This window comes from Lactuca sativa, chromosome 7 (assembly GCF_002870075.4).
Source record: "Lactuca sativa cultivar Salinas chromosome 7, Lsat_Salinas_v11, whole genome shotgun sequence".
NCBI classification, from domain to species: domain Eukaryota; kingdom Viridiplantae; phylum Streptophyta; class Magnoliopsida; order Asterales; family Asteraceae; genus Lactuca; species Lactuca sativa.
Window position 1 is genome coordinate 41,170,725 of NC_056629.2, and position 20,621 is coordinate 41,191,345.

At 33.2% G+C, this 20,621-nt stretch overlaps 2 protein-coding genes and 2 pseudogenes across 4 annotated transcripts; 1 reads left to right on the forward strand and 3 right to left on the reverse strand.

Moving 5' to 3' along the window:
- The first annotated feature begins 826 nt into the window (after nucleotides 1-826).
- On the forward strand, nucleotides 827-3,302 carry LOC111880756 (uncharacterized). Its single transcript, XM_023877172.1, has 6 exons — nucleotides 827-835; nucleotides 1,104-1,162; nucleotides 1,855-2,227; nucleotides 2,352-2,526; nucleotides 2,569-2,936; nucleotides 3,009-3,302. Exons 1-6 carry the CDS (start codon nucleotides 827-829, stop codon nucleotides 3,300-3,302), a joined length of 1,278 nt encoding a protein of 425 aa, XP_023732940.1.
- A 3,300-nt stretch (nucleotides 3,303-6,602) lies between these two features.
- On the reverse strand, nucleotides 6,603-8,184 carry LOC122195164 (UPF0481 protein At3g47200-like; annotated as a pseudogene).
- A 1,024-nt stretch (nucleotides 8,185-9,208) lies between these two features.
- On the reverse strand, nucleotides 9,209-10,957 carry LOC111880827 (putative UPF0481 protein At3g02645). Of its 3 annotated transcripts, none has more exons than XM_023877244.3 (2): nucleotides 10,822-10,957; nucleotides 9,209-10,731 (listed from the first exon to the last, which is right to left on the reverse strand). In XM_023877244.3, the coding sequence occupies exon 2, from the start codon at nucleotides 10,706-10,708 to the stop codon at nucleotides 9,380-9,382; it is 1,329 nt and encodes a 442-aa protein (XP_023733012.1). In that variant the 5' UTR covers nucleotides 10,709-10,731; nucleotides 10,822-10,957; the 3' UTR covers nucleotides 9,209-9,379. The 3 variants fall into 3 exon arrangements, with proteins under 3 accessions (XP_023733012.1, XP_042752520.1, XP_023733015.1); XM_042896586.2 differs by having other exon boundaries at nucleotides 9,209-9,544; nucleotides 9,635-10,869; XM_023877247.3 differs by lacking the exon at nucleotides 10,822-10,957 and having other exon boundaries at nucleotides 9,209-10,449; nucleotides 10,583-10,719.
- An 8,011-nt stretch (nucleotides 10,958-18,968) lies between these two features.
- LOC111880757 (putative UPF0481 protein At3g02645) lies at nucleotides 18,969-20,184 on the reverse strand (annotated as a pseudogene).
- Between the last annotated feature and the right edge of the window lie 437 nt (nucleotides 20,185-20,621).

Here is a 20,621-nt window from a genome sequence, read left to right on the forward strand (position 1 = left end):
ACATCAAACATGAAAAAATGATATGTTAGAATTAAGAGAAGGTAATCTTAGATTCTTTTATTCATGATACTAGAGAACAACCCGCAATCTTAAGCTATCCAAGTAACTAATGTGATGAGTGGCCTTTGAAAAAATGATATGTCACCCCCTTATTCTTAAATCCTAGCTCCGCCCTGAATATTTGAGCAATACAAAGTCTTCTCTAGATGTACTATAGTCATACAATAAGTATCAAACATTTGGAACAAATCACCCATTTGTTTGGAATCAAACAACAAAGAGAGAGGAGGAATATCACCAAACAACTATTGCTGTCCAACATTAAACATAAGCAATGACCAACCTGTCAAAACATTGGGATGGATGTTATGAACCTGTTGACCAAAATTAAGACAAACGGACATAGGCGGATCCAATTAAGGACCATGGTATCACAGGAGGCCCCAAAATTTGTTTATAATAGCATAAATTGTTTCTAAAAATTACTGTTTATATTGTAGGAAAAGCCTAAAATATATTTTGGGCTACCGTAACTTTTTTTTAATGTTTTTGTAGATTTTTAATCCAATAAATAAGTCGCCCAAAGTTAAAAGCCCAAGTTCATAATACCACAAAACTAATTGACGCCAATTCCTACTTTCCCCGCATCTAATTTAATTAGTCTAATTATCGTGACTTCCAAATTCAATTCCCTTCTTGCCCTGCAACTCGTCGTTGCTCTTCTGTCCTCCTTCTTCTGCTACTGATTGGTGGCCGGTGGTGAGTGTTTTCCGGCTAAATCCCCCGGTGGCTGGTAGTGGGTGATTATTGATCAAAGTGGTGCACAATGAAGCAAGTAAGTAGAAATTTTGTGATTATTTTTTGATTAATTGAAATTCAATTTTTTGGCATTGTGTTGAAAAAATAGAAATTGCCAATTAGGATTTTTAAATTAGAGACTTAGGGTCAATAATTAGTGATTATTTGTTACTGAAACTTGAAATCAAGTTTATAGTTCATATATTTTGATAATTTTGATTGTCGGTTGTTATTTGTTGTTGAAACTTGAAATCAAGTTATTAAATTAGAGTTGAATGTTGATATATAATATATTTTGATTATAGGTTGATGTTAACAAATATTTCGAAAGACAATTAGATGTTGGAGACAACAATGGTGAAGGGTCTTAAAAAAAATAAATAGGACTAATAAAAATACACAAGTTCCACAACCTAATCAACATACACCAAAACCACAAGAATCACAATCTAATGAACCTATTCCAAAACCACAAGAACCACAATCTAATGAGCATACTCAAAAACCAAAAGTACCGCAATCTTTTGATTTGAATGATCTTCCTTTTTTGGACCCAAGGGAGAGGCCAAAGATTACATCTTATAATTCTAATCAAAGGGATGAAATAAAGATGACATATTTGATTAAAGGACCTTGTCAACCAAAGGGGCATAATTTTGAATTTACCTTATTTAGTGAGAAGCAAAGACGTTTTGTAGTAGAATGGTTTACAAAATTTCCATGGTTAGAGTATAGCATTAAAAAAAGAAGGCATATTGTTTTTATTGCTATTTGTTTAGAGACATGGTAGGGGGTCAAGGTGGAAAAGATGCATTTATAACCGAAGGCTTTGACAATTGGAGTAAAAAAAAATCATTTCGAAAACATATGGGTGAGATTCAAAGTTCTCACCATAAGGCCGAATAAAAGTTTCATTTATTATTGAGAAAAAAACCAATCTATTGGTGAAGTTTTGCATAAACAAACGAAACTAGAGCAAAGTAATTATGAAATTCGATTACGTGCTACAATCCGTAGTTGTAGATTTTTATTGAAAAATGCATTACCATTTTGTAGACACGATGAAACAGAAAATTTTAATAGTAAAGGACTTTTCATTGAAGTCTTATCTTTGATTAGAGAAGATAATGAGAAGATTTTTAAAGTTACTTTAGAAAATGCTCCCAAAAATGAAAAGTTGACTTCTTCGACAATTCAAAAAGATATTGTCAATTGCTTTTCAAAAGAGATAATCGAGTCTATTTGTGATGAAATTGGTAAAGATGTGTTCGGTATATTAATTGATGAGTGTAGTGATGTTTCCAAAAAAGAACAAATGGCTATAGTTTTGAGATATGTTGACAGACTTGGGATTGTAAAGGAAAGATTTATCGGAGTTCTTCACGTGTTGGATACATCCTCTTTGACTCTTAAAGCCGCCATCGATACTGTTTTCTCCAACAACAACTTGACTATCGATCTGATGAGAAATCATAAAATATTTATTCTTTAACATGATATTAATTTTATTTTTATGTGTTATATTTCTTTCATTAAAATTTTCAAATATATAGGTGAGGGGCAAGGTTATGATGGATCAAGTAATAAATGAAAACAGTTTCACACATTATATACATTGTTTTGCACACCAACTTCAATTAGTGGTTGTGGCAGTTGCAAAGAAACATGATGATGTTGAAGAAATCTTTGAACAACTAGGTTTGGTGGTTACTTTCGTATGTGGATCTTGTAAGAGAAAAGATATGATACGACAGATGTAAAAAGAAATAGTGGAAACCGAAATCGGTATTGGTGGAACCGAAACAGGAAGAGAGTTGAATCAAGAGATTTCTCTTTTTCAAGTTGGAGATACTAGATGGGGTTCACATTTTAGAACTATTGTAAGTTTGTTGAAGTTGTTTGCAGAAGTGGTTACGGTCGTTAAATATGTCAAAGAGGAGTGGTCTACTTTATCTAACCGTAATCAAGCAAAGGGTATTTTGTCATATTTCAAAACACTTGATTTTGTGTTTCTTTTACAATTAATGTTGGAAATTCTTTGTCTCATGGATACTTTGTCAAATCATCTTAAAAAAAGATCAAGATATTTTGGAAGCGACTTCGTTAGAAAAGATGGATTTCCACAAATTTGGAAGAAGGTATGTGCTTTTTGTGAAAAATATAGTATTGGAATTGTACACATGTTAGAATATTATGTTACCCCATGAAAGCGTAGGACCAATAAGACTAATCAACATCATTCTGAAGTTGTTATTTTTAACATGATTTTGGATATGCAAATTCAAGAATTTGGGGAAAGATTTAGTGAAGTTGGCACAGAGTTGATGGAGAACATGGTAGATTTGAGTCCCTGTGACTCATTTTCTGGTTTTGATAAAGTAAAGTTGTTAAAGTTAAGCGAGATATACAAAAACGATTTTGACGATTCAAAAAGGGCGCAACTTAATGGTCAACTTGATACCTATTATCACTCTTTGCTCCATGATGAGAGTTTTTCAACTTGAATGGAATTGTAGACCTCTCTTGTTTGTTGGTGGAAACTGGGAAGCACCTCTCTTTTCCTTTGGTTTATAGATTATTAAAACTAACTATGGTTTTGCCCGTCGCAACCGCAACCGTTGAACGATGTTTTTCTGTAATGAAGTTTTTGAAGACCGATTTGCGTAATAGAATATGTGATGATTTTATGAATGGTACTTTGATTTGTAGTGTAGAAAAGGAAGCACTACAGAATGTTAAGACTGAAAATGTAAATTAATCGTTTTCATAAAATGAAAGAGCGGAGAGATGAACTTTAAAACGTAACTTTGTTGTAGAAGTTGAAGTTTATATCTAATAAAATTGCGGTTTTTATGCTTATTTTATATTACAAGATTTTTTTCTCGGGATACCCCATTATTTTGATCCGGGCTCCGCCACTATAAACAAACCAATAGATTTTCATGAAATAACCACACACCGTAGGTGCGTCTTCAAAACTGGGAAATAAAGAAACCTCTGTTTTCTCTATGTTATCACCCATAATTCATGAAGGCTGAAAACTGATGTATAATTGAAAGGAAGGCTGAAATTTAAATATATTCTTGGGAAATATATACATGGGTTAAAAAAACCCAACAACGATAAGCCCCCAATCTCTTGTTTCTATGCAACATTTCAAAAATTTTGATCTAACATTCTCAAACATCCTAGCAACATTACATAATTCTATTATTCAAAAAGAGATCAAAATATAAATGTTATAAACTTATAAAAGAAAAAAAGTATAAGAGATTATGATATAGGTAGACAGTGGCGGATCCAAAACAAAAACTTAACCGGGGTCCATTATACATAAAAAATGTATAAAAGTGGAAAATTCTAAAAATGTAAAGTATTTTTAAGGTTTTTTTCAGCAAATAAAAAATATCAATGAGGGTATTTCTGTATACTTGGGTGTTAATGGGTTTAGACATTTGGAGTGTTTTGGCTGTCCAACCAGTATGTCGGGCGTACTCTTGAGTACGTTGCATGTACTGCTCAGTACCCCGATTACGGATCAACAACGGATGTCGGGCGTACGAGCCAGGTACGTTGTGCGTACATCCGTCTATGGGCCTTTGGAGTTTTGGGCTTGGGATTAGTTGGGCTTTTTTCCTTGATTGAGTTTGGGCCTTAGGCCTATTTGTGGTATCAGGTCATTTGTGGGCTTTAGGGCATCATGGAGATCTTGGGCCTATGTTGGGCCTTAGGGTTCTTTTTAGTTGGACTTTGAATGTCATTTAGGCTAGTTTGGATTTGGGCCTTGGTGGGGTAGGCCCAATAAGGCAAGGATTAAGCAGCCTTTTGCCCTTAAAGTCAAGATTTAGGCTTTGGACTCTCGGGTTGGATCATTGACCTAATTTCTAATTAGGGTTTTATACTTGTGATTTAGTGAAAGGATTTCACAAGTCAACAGCTTGAGTGTGATTTGATACCTATAGTCTAAGGTGAGTTTCCTTCACTGTATCCATGGATCGAAGACACCAATATCGATCCACTAGATTATGTGTGTAGTATGATGATTATCTTCGTGACAATCACTTGTTATGCCTGTATTTGCTTGATGTCTCTGTGACTTATTGTTATGATTATATGTGTTATTGGTACAAGGTTGAAATAGATCCGTTACCGGTTGAAAGATACCTAAGGGGGCGAAGTAGACCCAATACCGGTTGAAAGATACCGAAGGGGGTGAAATAGACCTAGTACTGGTTGAAAGATACCGAAGGGGGTGAAATAGACCCAGTACCGGTTGAAAGATAATAAAGGGGTGAATTAGACCCAATATGTTTTTGACTGTTATATATGTATAGTATGAAGTATTTTGGGGAAAATCACTAAGCTTTGTGCTTATGGTTTTCAGTTTATGTTTAAGGTAATTTCAGCTCGAAAGGGAAGGGTCCGACCTGATTGCACTGCACCCACCAATGTTTTTCCGCATCACATGATTTTGGGATATTGTACTCTGATAGCATTTTACTATGATATACTCTAGACTGTTTTGATATGATTATCGCATGACTGGAATGAATTTAAATTGAAAATTTTATCTGAATTTTTGGGAAGTTACAAGATAGGATGTAGGCCTTGAGAGGCGGTTCAGTGAGGCTGAAAGCTCAGATACGCATGTTGTTATCTGTATGGTTGTGTGTGGTACTTTAAGGGAAATCATTAAGCTTTGACTTACAATTGATTGTTATGGTTTCAGGTACTTCATAGCACAGGGGTAAGGTGAAGGCTTGATCGTGCACATCATCCTAGATATTTTATAAGTTTATGATTTTGGGATACTCTGATTCATGTTTTGACATTTTGGAAACTATGATTTGTAGACACTTGGTTTTTGGATGGTTTTGAAAATGAAAGATTTACTTTGATTTTCGGGATATTACATAAAAAAACCCTAGAAAAAAAATTGTCAAGTAAAACACGGTCAAAACTTGGAGTGGGTTTTCTCTAACCGGTAAATCGGAGTGGAACCAAAATTGTCAAGTAAAACACGGTCAAAAAAATTGCACCGACGCCAATACAGAACAGCTACGACGGAGATGAATAGTAATGGAGGAGTAGCAACATCAGTTATTTTTTGCTTTGTTTTTTGCTTTTCCTTATCATTTTTACTAGGGATGAGCAAAAACCAAACCGAAAACCAAAAAACCAAAAGAAACCGACATAACCGAAACCGAAAAGCCGAAACCAAAGCAATAACCGACGGTTTAGGTTTGAATTTTACAAAAACCGAAAAATAACGGTTTGATTCGGTTTTGACGTATAAAACCGCCCATAAAAACCGAACCGACCCACATATACATTATTTATATTATGATTTAAACTTTTAGTTTTAGACTTTAGACTTTATCTCTTTAATACTTTATGTTTATTTTCAACAAACTGTTAATGGTGTTAAACTTTGATCTTTTAAACACTTTTATACTTTTATAATACTAGAATTCGTACTTTTTATTTTAGTATATTTAAAGTAGATACAATACTATTTATCGCAACGTATTTTCACTAGGTTTGAACCCAAAAACTAGAAAAACACAAGAGCTCATAAACCCACGGTTTAAAACCGAAAACCCATAAACCCAACCCGGAAAACCGAAAAACCGACCCATGCAAAAACCGAACCTATATGGTTTTAAAAACCGAAAAACCGACTTTCTACGGTTTGGTTTGGTTTTAGCCAAAAACCGACCCAAACCGACCCATGCTCATCCCTAATTTTTACAGATATCGTCTTCTACATTGCTAATTACTATGCCAAAAAACACGGGGGGAGGGGGAGGGCATGGCCTCCCCTGACCCCTTAAGGGCTCCGCTACTGATGTATTAACAAAGTTAGTCATAAAACCATTTGCATGCAAGGTTTTCTTCAAAGGGACCATCCACGTAAAAAACGTTTCATATATAAGGACTATATTAGGGGAAAAATGCAAAACAAAAGGATCATTTGTGAAATTTTGTCTATATTAAACTTATACATGTTGAATATGGAAACTTGATTACATAAAGGAAATACATACAAGTAAAGTTCTGTACAATGAAAGATGAAAAAAACAATAAAAATCTAATGGTTACTTAGTTACACAGGTCCAATTTGTGGCCTTGATAGTAAAGATGGTCTGAACCACCGTAAGAACAAACAAGACGAATGCAGCAAACAGAGCAATAATACTCCATGGATTATTGAAATAAGTACGTTTCAACCCTGCAACAGTATTGGGTCAGTAACTATTGTAGTAGGCATCCATTTCTTCCCACTGTCTATCGTAGAAGAATTCTGGGAACATAATGTCTTTGGTTAACTTGTTTATCATATTTGCAGCATCCTCATTTGAACCAAAATAACTTGTAAGGACTTTTGATTTTACCAACATAGCAACATCCTGTGGAGTATCGATTAACATATCCATGGCACATATGTATAATGTAACATAGGTCTTAACATTGGAAATCTGCTCATATATCATAAAGTTCCTTAAAATCAATTCAGTGGAATCACCATACTCACTTTTGGCATCTTCAGGGTAGGCCATGGGAGCCAGAATAAGTGAGGAATCACCATTGGGAACCATGAAAACAAAGGTAAGGGTAATTCAAGTTTCATGGCCAGTGCCCACTTTTCATCTACATAAGGCTTGAACTTCATCCCTGCCGTATGCAGTTCCATGGTTGAGTGGCCTCTTGGAATTGATGTAAACACAGATTGCCTAGGTGGTACTGCAGGCTGGTTATATTCGTGTTCAAAGCCAAGAATATGATCATGGGTGGAAGCATGGGGTACTACTAATTTTCCTTAAATGAAGTAGTAATAGTTTAGAAGTACTTCAATATGTGTGGTAAGTGAGGCCCCCTCTACCATCGTCCAGATGCTAAAATAGTACACTCATAGATGTTTTCAAGAACAAAAAACAGGATTTGGTTTTCTATTAGCAGTAGGTCATAGATTATGTTTCGAGTGATCAACAAGTTACTCTCAGATGATAAGTCTGAAAGACTCGTAATGTTTGGTCTGACACACAACGATAACGAGTCAGCAGATTATGTAAATAAGTCGCCTTTTGAAGTTCAAATCTTTAATTTCCATCTTGTCTGTGAAGAGGTCCGATAGAGACCACCTTAGGGTTAAAAGAACTTGGGCTGAGATCTCGTATCACACTAGGAACCATGTAAATTAATGGTGGCAATCCTTTGCCTTGAACCTCTCCATTTTCGTTACATTCAAGTAGAAATTTGAAAGTATTCTCAATGATATCTAATGTTCAAATCTCCATATTTATAACTTCCTTTCAAATTAATGTTAGCTTAGTTTCCTATATATAACTAATCACTTGACGCAAGACATTGATTTAACTTATGCATGATTTCATATATTTTTTAGTTGTAAACACAAGTATATATATGATGCTACTTTGACATTTTATTTTGAGTAGTTAAGACATCTCTATCATCATCGGCGGATCCACTCTTTAATAATAAGGGGGTCCATGGACTGTCATAATATAAAAAAAAACCCTATAAATTAATGGCGAGGAAAATATTTCACTATAAAATATCGAAGTCAACTTTATCAAAGGTTTTTTTAGCTTGAAAATGAGTATACTCTTAATTTTAAAAGACCATATAGTAGGATCCTTTAGCCATTTTGTAATGACTAGAAAACCGTTACTTCCTATTTGAGAAATTAAGGAAAATAGTATGTTTGGATGGAGGAGTGAAGAGTTAGAGTGTACAATATCGTTTGAAGAAAGGCAACAAAAGTCAACAAGCAGTAAAAGGTGGCGCGTGGACCGAATAAAACGCAGCAAGTAGGCAAGGGACGAGCCTTGGGACACGTGTCGTATCGGTAGAACACGTGGCAAAAAGCACATGAGGAAATGCAACAAATTGTGGACACGACACGTGGACAAACGCGACGTGCCCATCTAAAGGATGTGATGCGTGAGCGCGTACCACTGTCATTTTAAGTAGTTTAATATTGTTTTCAGTATATGTTTTGTCGAGCAAAACTCTAAATTTCTCGAGCGACGGCTCGTACCTAAAGGATTTATGTGATGTCATTGATTCCGAGGATGTGTTTACAGGACAAGATAAATTAGTTTCTCATGTCGTTATTACGTATTTATACTTGTAATGTAATCATGAAAGGGGTTGTGGAGCCCGAAGCAGTTAATGGAGGTTTTAGTAAAAGAATTATCAATGAGGGTATTTTCTGTATAAGTGGGTGCCAAAGAGAGGGTTTTAGTAAAAAAAATAAAAACTTTTTAAGACATTTTTAGTACAAAATAAGGTGGGACCCACTATCAAGTTGGGCCATACACCCACTTGAAAGGTCTGTCTCCGCCACTATGCTGGGTAGATAGATATCAAAGGAACATATTACAAGTTGATCGGTCATCAATATTGTCATTGAATTAAAATTACAGGCATATACATGATGAATGTATGAGACTTGATTACAGAGGGTAAACTAAAGGAAATTCATACAAGTAAAATCATGTACAACGAAAGTAGGAAAAACAGTAAAAATCTAATCGCTACCAGCTACACTGATCCCCTATCCGGCCTTGATGGTAAAGATGGTCTGAACCACAGTAAGAGCAAACAGAACAAATGCAGCAAACAGAGCAATGATACTCCATGGATTATTGAAATATGTAAGCTTCCACCCTGCAACAGTATGGGGCCAGTAGCTAGTGTAGTAGGCATCCATTTCTTCCCACTGTCGATTGTAAAGGAATACAAATTCAAGGTTTTTGCATAAATTGTTTATCATATCAGCAGCTTCCTCGTTGGAACCAAAATAACTTACAAGGACTTTAGATTTTTCCAACATGGCAACATCCTCCGGAGTATTGATTAGCATATCCATGGCAATTAAATATGAAGTAAAATATCTCTCCTCACGAAACTGAGCCTGCTCATAGACAACCAGGTTCCTCAAAATCAATTCACTTCCATCGCCTATATGCATTTGTTGCATCCTCAGAGTAGGTGGTCGGAACCATGAAAATTGGGGAATCGCAATGAATTTATGGAACCATGGAAACAAAGGTAAGGGTAACTCCAGTTTCATAGCCAGTGCCCAATTTTCATCTTCATAAGGCTTGAACTTCATCCCTGCCCTATGGAGTTCCATGGCTGTGTGGCGTTTTATACTCGACTCAGGCATTGATGGCATCGGTTCTGCAGGCCGGAAATATTTGTGGAAAAGGCCAAGAATATGATCAGGAGTGGAAGCATCTGATGCTACTACATTTCCTTGAAAGAAATAGTTTCTACGTAGAAGTTTTTTGAAATACCTGGTAACTGAGGCCCCCTCTCTCATTCGTCCAGATGCTAAAGCAGTACACTCGAAGATGTTTTCAAGAACAAAAAACGGGATTTGGTTTTCTATCAGCAGCATGTCACTCCATATTGATCCGGTAATCAGTGTGTGTGTCCCAACAGATAACGCCACTAAAACACTGTGAATGAACTCAAGTATGAAACAAGCATCTATCACCATCATCTTAGCAAGCTCAAAATCATCGTAGGTCGTCAACCCTGCATAGCATGCTTTGATTCTTTCTATTGAACCAATCACCTTCTCCAAACATTCTCTCAATGTTTGCTCTGGCGCCATACCTAAACCATCCAACCAATTATGTAAATAAGTTGTTTTTTGAGCTTCAAATCCTTTCAAATGTTCATCTTGTCTGTGAAGAGGTCCAATAGCGACCACGCTAGGGGTAAAAGAACTTGGGCTCAGATCTCGTACCACACTAGGAACCATGTAAATTGATGGTGGCGCCAGATTGCTTAGCACCTCTCCATTTTCTTTACATTCAAGTAGAGACTTCAAAGTACTCCCAAAGAGTTCTACTGATCCAGACTCCACTTCCATTGAGAATGTTAGCTTGATTTCCTCTGTAACGAATCAGTTAGATGAAAAAAGAGTAAATCTGGTTGAATAAAACAACATTTAAAAGATTCAACACCTAGAAATAATGGGGTTACCTAGATCGTGAATTGCTTCTCTATTGTAAACACTAGTGCGCGTTTTAAGCTTTAAACGTACTCAGTCGCTTATATATATATAAAAAAAAGGGCAAATCATTTATTTATGAAACGACGTTTGAATTTTTCGCAAGAAGGTTTATTTTTATATATAATATGCAACTTGGTTTGGAAATATGACCAAATAATACAATTAACTAATATAATATTATTAAATATATCATTTATTATCTTTAAAGCTAGATCACGTGGCAAGCCAAGATGTAAATGAGTTTCCACCACATCTCTCTACATAAAAACATTTACTGTAATAATCTCCTCAAGTCCTTCTCTTCATCTTCTATGTCCTATCAAGAAAGCAATCTTGTATTTGTTATTTGGTATGTATTTAGATTTTAGAAACGCCTTCATCATAGGAGTATAGTTTGTAAATCTATTATTAACATAAATATAAATATACATCACCCACCGTATTGGGTGTGGTTTTTTTTATTAAACTTCTATATGGTGTCAGCCTAAATCATCGACTTTTTCTTCCTCCTTCTACGTTCATTTTTAAACCCTATTTGGTCATTTTCTCCCTGAGTTCTCAGATGGCGACCTCACAAGATGGAACCTTCTCAATGAACAGTCTTTCTTCACATGATACCCATCAAGCTAAGTTCCACAAATTATCTTCTCTGGCATAATCAAATGATCACTGTTCTCTGTTATAGAAACTAATGGATCATGTTGATGGCTCTTAAGCCGTTCCTTCAGCCACCATTACTGCTGATGGCAAACAAGTTCCGAATCCAGCCTACTCTACCTGGATCAATCTTGATTAGAAAGCCATTATCCTTCTCAACTCGTCTCTCACCGATGAAGCGGCTGCTGAGATTCTAGGTCTCCCTTCATCTCGAGAAATATGGGTTGCCCTTGAAGCAGCTTACAACAACTCTTCAGTGGAACACATTGACTCTCTCAGGGATTCTCTGCGACATATGTCTAAAGGTATCTCATATGTTTCGGATTTTGGTCGCAACTTTAAGACTGTAAGCGATCAGCTATCTGCCATAGGTTAACCTGTGGACAATATGGACAAACTACATTGGTTCCTATGCGGGTTAAGGCGTCCTTTTAAACGTTCTCCACTGCTGTCCGTGTGCCACTACACCAGCCCCCTCCTTTCATGACTTACTTTCAACAGCTGAAAATCATGAAATTAATTTTTATTAAGTCGATGAATGGGACCTCTAATCCTACTGCTGCCTTTGTTTCACAACAATCGCGACAACTTTCCTCTCATGGAGGCCGACAGTCATCTTCTTGAGGAGGCCATTCTCGTGGCAACTTCATTGGTGGCAGGGGCGAAGCCAAAAAAAAAAAAAAATAGGATGGTCCTTATAAATTAATTAGATTAAGAACCTAAGAACCAACTAATTAAGGGAAATTTTTGTCAAAACTGAACATCACCTTCCACCTACTGCAGCCAATATTGCCGACGACCTTACCACCACCACCGTCACATCCTTACCGGCGTCATGGCCTCTTTCTTCCTCGACAAATTTGATCAACTGTTGTTTCTTCTTATCCTCTCGTCAAAACCATCAGAATCTACTTAGATTTGTAGATCTGAAACTGTAGATCTGAAATGTCTTAGATCTGGAATAACCGTTGTCGCTGCCGGGAGAACACTACTGCTGGAAGATTGTTGTCGCGTCCTTGCATTGTCTTTCTTCCACCACCTCCGCCACTCTCGATGTCCAGCTCTGTAATTTTTCTGTATCCTCTATATCTATAATTATCCGACAACCTCCAGTTCAATGTTTTTCTGATTGTCGCGACACTAGATCTTTCAGATCTGCAATTTTCTGAACGTCGTTGCACCAGATCTTCTATATCTGTGATTTTCCAATGACCGCGACTTCTTTTCACTCCTCTCGCTTCTGCTCCACCATAAACACCACCACTAGCATCTCCACATATCAGATATGTTCCACCACCGACACCTCCTCCTCCTTCTGCTTATCTCCACCACATCCTTCGTTTTTTCCTCCAAACACCGTCTTCATGTTGCTTCAGATCTGCTTCGATAATGATCTATACGGTAATAAGATCAGATCTTGAATATCAGAAGACTCTAAGGAATATGACAATCTTAGATCTGTAAATCACATCAGATCTGGAAATAATGTGCACACAAGGTGTTTGATGAAATGACTCAACGAGATCTGTAAGTTTTTAAGTTCTGAATAAGTGTTTAAAATTTTGTTTTAAGTTTTGAATTAGTGTCTGAAGCGTGTATTATGTTATAAATTTTGTTTTTGTTTTTCCTTTTTTTTTTTTTTTTTTTTGTTTTTTAAGTTTTTTAGTTTTTTTAGTTTTTTTTAGTTTTTGTTTTTTTTGTTTTTTTTGTTTTTTTTGTTTTTTTTTTTGCAATAAGTTGTGCATTTTAGTGTTTGAAATATGGAATTAAGCTATGAATTAGTGTCTGAAATGTTTCATCAAACTGTAAATTCTGATTTTTTTTATCCAATTCTAAATTTTATGTGTAAATGAGTTGTGAAATTAGTGTATTAATCTGTGAATTTTATTCAAAACTTAATATAATAAATTCATATTTTAATATACACAAATGCCTCCAGATACGAATGTATAAATATAAGTTTTAAGTTGAGAATATTGTTGTAAATATATAAGTTTTGTGTATTAAATTGTATTACACTGTGAATTTATTGTATTAAACTACTAGTTTTATGTATTAAGCTGTGAATTGATTGTATTAAACTATGAATTGATTGTATTAAGTTTTATTTTAAAGAGACAATTGACTGTATTAAGTTACTAATTACCTGTATTAAGTTATGAATTTTCTGTATTAAACTGTGAATTTGTTATATTAAATGGTGAATTTTGTATATTAAATTGTGAATTCACAATATTAAACTGTGAATTAACTATATTAAACTATGATTTTTTTTTTTAAAAAAAATTGTGTTTAAAAAAAAAAGAATCATTATACACATATATGATTTTCTCTAAATTTAAATAAATTGTATAAAATATAAACTATATTAAACTTTAAAAGAAACACTAGCCTTCATATTTAAAGGTATACATATAAGTTTTAAGTTAAAATATAACATTTATGTATATTAAACTGTAAATTTATTGTATTAATCTATGAATTTTGTGTATTAAACTGTGAACTGACTGTATTAAACTGTGAATTGACTGTATTAAGTTGTGAACGTTTTATTTATTTTTTTCGTTAAAATATAAATTATTTATTTAAGAATGGTTGTATTATTTTTCTTGTATAAATATGTAAGAATGTAACAGTTTTTATAATTGTTTTGCATTAAACTCTAAATTAGTGAATTAATAAGTTTATTAAACTGTGAATATACTATTTAAGTTGTTAATACATGATTTTGTATACAAATCGGATTTGGAAGAAAATGATGGTTACAACGGTGACACAAGTGTTTGGTGACAATGTGTTGTAGTGGTTGGTGATAGTAGAATTTGTGTTTGACTTCTTTGAAATTTTGAATTATTGTAAAATTAATTATATTAAGTTGTGAATTTTGTATATTAGATTGTAAATGGACTATATGAAATTATGTAATATATATATTTTGTGTTACAATGCGAATGAAAATATTAAACTGTAAAATTATGAATTTGTCATTTTCTTATTAAAAAGGACAATAAAAGATGATTTTTAAATGTTTAATAAGCATTCATATGTTTAATAACTATAAAATGGAGGTTCTTAGAGTTCTTAATCTTTTTTGGTTCTTATTTGAACCTCTCCCTATATATATATATATATATATATATATATATATATATATATATATATATATATATATATATATATATATATATATATATATATATATATATATATATATATATATATAGATTTTGAGATTTTGAGAGGGGATATTAAATATAAATTTACGTTATGCGGTATTATTTTTATGTAGTAGTAAAAAACCATAATACATTTCATTCTCTAAGAATTAAGTTTTATTTTTACCGCTTATGAAATTTGATTTTTTATGCCAATCGTATGTTTAACAATCGCAATCTTTTAAGAATTCTTAATTGATATAAAAACAATCAATTTTATAAAAAAAAAGCTTCTTTTTTATATATATATATATATATATATATATATATATATATATATATATAATTAGGTTTAAATGTTTCTACTATCTATTGTGTGCATGTATGATTGAATCTCGACTAATCATTTTGATTATTTTAAGAAAGTAATTAATGTATATTAAATGTTGAAGATTTAATTAATACTCATTATATCTTCAACATGTAATATGCATTAATTACTTTATTTAAATAACTAAAATGATTGGTCCAGAATTAATCCTACATGCACACAATAGATAGTTAGAACAAAATAACCTAACAATATATATATATATATATATATATATATATATATATATATATATATATATATATATATATATATATATATATATAGTAGTTGCGGAAGTGTGTATTGGATGAAGAGGCGGTTGTATCATTCGATAATATTTAGGTCGACGAGCGCCTGAACTACATAGAGAGACCGGTGGTTGTTTTGGAAAGGAAGGTGAAGATTCTACATAACAAGGAGATACCTTTCGTAAAGGTATAGTGGCAACATCAGAGGGGATCCGAGTGGATTTGGGAGCGGGAGGTAGAGATGGAGGATCAATATCCAAAGTTTTTCACTGCAGTAGGCTTCGAGGACGAAGCCTAGTTCAAGTGGGGGAGAGTTGTAACATCCCAATCTCCAGGTATGAATTTAAAATCATATATATGTGTTTTCAGGGCAACTCGATGAGTTAGAAGGCTCCGACTCGTCGTGTAGAGTTTATTGACTGCGCATTTTTCAGGGTCTACTCGACGAGTTGAGTCGGGTTTTCCCGCTTTTTGGATTCTGAATAAACTCGGCGAGTTGATGAGATAACTCGACGAGTTAGATAGGGTTTTTCCCGGTTTTCTTTGTTTTGAAGGAACTCGACGAGTTACGAGCTGCACTTGACGAGTTGGGTCAACATGGTATGTTGACCATGATTGTTGACTTTGACTCTGACAAGGGTTGCCCAAGTTTGACTTCTAAGGGTATTTTTGTAATTTGGGTGTTAATGGAATTAGTCCTATGGTGGTTGTAGGTGTTTGAGTTTGGAGCCGTGATTCGAGAGCCCCATCTTTTCAGTTCAGTTCGACATTGTGAGGTGAGTTTCCCTCACTATACTTAGGGTCGAACGCACCTATGAAATTGTCTGATTATCTGGTAGTTGTTGATATGATGAGTGTGAGTTAGATATGCATACTAGTTTGATATGCTAGTTTGGTAGATCTATAAGACTACCTATGAAATTGTCTGATTATCTGTATATATATATATATATATATATATATATATATATATATATATATATATATGTATATATATATGTCATGAAAATGGTTAAGAATTGATTTTTTTTAAGTTAAAGCTTCATACGTGATAATAAGAATGATATTCTCACCTGACATTCTTGTAGAATAAGACATTAATGAGTTAAACATAAAAAATATTCTTGAAGAATATTTGAACATTCTTAAAGAATAGTTTAAAACTCTCGAAGAATAATGCTTAACTGAAAGTGCATAACTAACATTCTTGAAGAATAATTCAATATTCTTGAAATAATAAAAGAACATTCTTGAATAATAATTCAGAAAAATAAAAGAAGAGTCTAAAATTTAGATATAAAAATTTGTAATTTCATAAGGATTTAGATAGTTTACAATTGAAAATATATCATTCTCGTGAGAATGAAAATAATGTACAGTTGCTTAAACTTTATGGATCAATGAGGAGCTGACAACAACAATGAATTTGCTATAGGTATCTCTTGCTTCTCAAAAGGTGGATAAGTAACTAGAGGGTGTGGACCTCTTCATTGTTTACTAAGAGGAGTAGGAAGAGAAGATAATCTAGTGCCCTTTCTTGAAAACCCATCATCCAGCCTTCAGGTTGTTGATCGTCATGCCCCCTTTCATGCGTCATTTATCTTTGTTGCATTCATGTCACTGATCATAACATTCTGTGAGAATAAATGTCATGAAATTGAATTATGTGAGAATGAGTGGTATGCAAATAACAAGCTTTATCCCATGTTTATGACCTTAAAAAACAAGTCAAAAGAATGAAAAAGAATGGTTGAGAATGATAACGAGTAAAAATGTATAAGAAAGAACAATAATTCTTGTCAAAGGCTTCCACATTCTAGAAACCCATTCCTTGATCGTATCTTCATTCATATTCAACCCAGAAGCCTTGAAAACATCCCAACCATGAAAGTAACAAGCTCATGTATGTATTTTTTCTACTTTTTAATTCAAATACACACACCATTCCAATTTCTAATAACAAAACCAAAATGGAGTGGAATGGAAAACGTACTTGTTTTCCAGCCCACCAACCATATTTGGATTAAAAAACAAGGATATTTTGTTAAACTAAAAACTACACGAACTAATAAGATATAAAAAAAATGGATTTCATAGGATATTTACTCAAGACCACACCATATGATCCTAGTCTGAATATTTAACAGTCAAAATTTTGATCATTAACATCCTTGTCAATGGAGACACCATTTGCCTAATACTTTAAATGAGAAGGTGACCACTTACACACAAACAACTTAACATATAACATCAAATAGTTATTTTTTTGGATTTCTTAATTGAGTACATCCCTTACTTATTAATTCTAAATTAATAGATACGTGGTTTTGAGATAATTTCATGTCGTTAATTCAACAAGTTGAATTGGTACTAATGTTTTTTTTTTGGATGAATTCAAGAAAAAATATAGAAAACATGAAAGAGTTTAAATTAAATAAGAAAGTCAAGCCAGTTAACAGTTCATGAATGGGTTGGACATGGATCATGCTTCATGCTTCAAGAATAGAAGTAGTAAATTGATTCTAAAATATAAAACCAAAAAATCAAAAACTGGAATCATTATCATTAACTACATAATGAACGTTTTTGGACCTTTATAAATACATAATATCTATAAATATGTTTTTCTATGTATATGTTTCTTTATAAATAAGATTTTCTGTTCATAAGTACATTTTTTATACATATAAAACAAGTTTATAAAGTATAAAAACATCTTTTGAAATGTTTAAAAACGTCTTTATAAATGTAGAAATATGTAATAAATTGTTTCTAAACATATATATATATATATATATATATATATATATATATATATATATATATATATATATATATATATATATATATATATATATATATATATACATTTGAAAACATATGTATACAATCAAACACAAATTTTTTACATTCAAAAATGAATTCTAAACATGTATAAAAACATAAATGATTTTATGCAATGTAGACCATATTAACGTATATTTTAAATACCTTAGAAGTTATTTATACCATTAAAAAACTATTTTTTTAGCTTTAAAAGTATATTTATACATTGGAAAGTGTATATATACATATATAAAAAGATATAATACAAATAAATAATAATAATCAAAATAATTGTTAAGTATTAATATTACTAATAATCAAGATGTTAGATTACATACAAATGATTGGACATATAATCACAAGACGAGTCGCAGCCTACCGGAAATTTGTTTGTGCTTAATGTGGTATGAGGCATAGGCGGTAGTGTCTTTAACCAATCACAATTTTTTAATTAAGGGTGCACAATCAGGGTCCAAATCAGCCAAAATTGCACAGTCAGCGTTGATGCGGCGCGTTACCTATTCATGTTACCATAACCTCGGAAACTGGGTAAAATGGCGAAAGTGTAAAATTTAAACAAAACCTCCGGCTTTATTGAACCTAAAAGACAGCAAAAGGTAAAAACTACAATTTTTTGAAAACTTTTATAAAATTTTCAATGTATTAAATTATTAAATACTAGAAAACTTCAACATAATTTTTTTAACTATTGTCTAGAAAAATGACTTTATAAGGCAATATCATTTTTATATACATGTAGTCATTGTACATAATTTACTATTCATTTGAAGAAATATAATTTTTATATATTTTTTACACATGATTTACCATTAAACAATTTTGTATATGATTGACTATTATTTGGGATTGATAGTGAAGATGGTTTGAACGACTGTAAGAGCAAATAGGAAGAAAGCAGCAAATAGAGCAATGATACTCCACGGACTATTAAAATATGTCCACTTCAACCCTACAAGAGTATTAGGCCAGTTACTATTGTAGTAGGTATCCAATTCTTTCCACTGTTGATAGTAAAAGAAATCTGGGACCATAACTTCTTTACAAATGTTGTTTATCATATTTGCAGCATTTTCGTTCGAACCCAAATAATTAATAAGGACTTTAGATTTTATCAACAGGGCAACATCCTGTGGTGTATCAATTAGCCTATCCATGGCATAGACATATGATGTAACATATTTCTTAACATCAGAAGACTGCTCATATATAATGAGGTTCCTTATAATCAATTAAGTGAAATCATTTATACACACAATTGGCATCCTCAGAGTAGGCCATCCGAACCATGAAAACGAAGGTAAAGCTAATCCAAGTTTCATGGCCAATTCCCAATTTTGATCTTCATTAGGCTTGAAGTTCATCCCTTCCCTATCCAATTCCATGGCTGAGTGGCCTTTTGGAATTGATGAAAACACTGATGGCATAGGTTCTACAGGCTGATAATGTTTATGTACAAAGCCAAGAATATGATCATGAGTGGAATCTAGGCTGACATTGGGTATTACTAAATTTCCTTCAAAGACTTTGTAGAAATTTAGACGTACTTGGATAGTGTCAGTAAGTAAGTGCCTTATCATACGTGTAGATGCTAAAATAGTGCACTCAAAGATGTTTTCAAGAACAAAAAACGGGATTTACTTTTCTATTAGCAACATGTTACTCTCGGATGATATGTCCAATATACTCTCAATAAACTCGAGTATGAAACAACCATCTATTACCATCATCTTTGGAAGTTCCAAATCGTTGTATGTGGTTGACCCTGCGTAACATGCCTTGATTCTTTCTATTGAACCAATCACCTTCGATGCACATTTTTGCAACGTTTTCTCTGGCTCAGAACCTACACGATGCAACAGATTATGTAAATAAGTTGGTTTATGAACTTCAAATCCTTGCAAGTCTTCATCTTGTCTGTGAAGAGGTCCAATAGAGACCACCTTAGGGTTAAAGGAACTTGGGTTGAGATCTCGGAACACACTGGGAACCATGTAAATTGATGGTGGAACTTGATTGCGTAGAACCCTTCCATCAGCTTCACAATCAAGTAGAAATTTGACCGTAACCCCAATGATATTTGCCATTCAGAATGTTAATGATTCAGTTGGATAGAACTTTGATGATGCTAATTTAGCTTAGTTGTAAATTACTTAAATCATACCTATAGTTTGGTCAAAATTGCATGTTTGGTCTCTAACTTTCTTTTACACTCGGAGGGTCCTTGTGGTTTGTTTTTATTGTGATTTTTGTCCCTATGGTTTGCTAAAAGTTACATGTTTGGTCCCTAACTTTATGTAATCAAACCACAGGGACAATCCGAGTGCAAGAAAAGAAAGTTAGGGACCAAACGTGAAATTTTGACCAAACCATAGGGATGATTTTAGTAATTTACTATATAAACAATTATAATATAATGGTTATGAAAATATTTCACTATAAAATCAGTCATGGTTGCTTGGAGTCAACTTTATCATAGTTTATTTTTTTAC

Excerpts from the sequence above, each read along its gene's own strand:
- LOC111880827 (XM_023877244.3), bottom strand. The coding sequence starts at position 10,708 with ATGGAAGTGGAGTCTGGATCAGTAGAACTCTTTGGGAGTACTTTGAAG.
- LOC111880756 (XM_023877172.1), top strand. Across the intron at positions 1,163-1,854 it reads GGAGACAACAATGGTGAAGG|ACACGATGAAACAGAAAATT; the intron begins GTCTTAAAAAAA and ends ACCATTTTGTAG. Across the intron at positions 2,228-2,351 it reads TTAAAGCCGCCATCGATACT|GTGAGGGGCAAGGTTATGAT; the intron begins GTTTTCTCCAAC and ends TCAAATATATAG.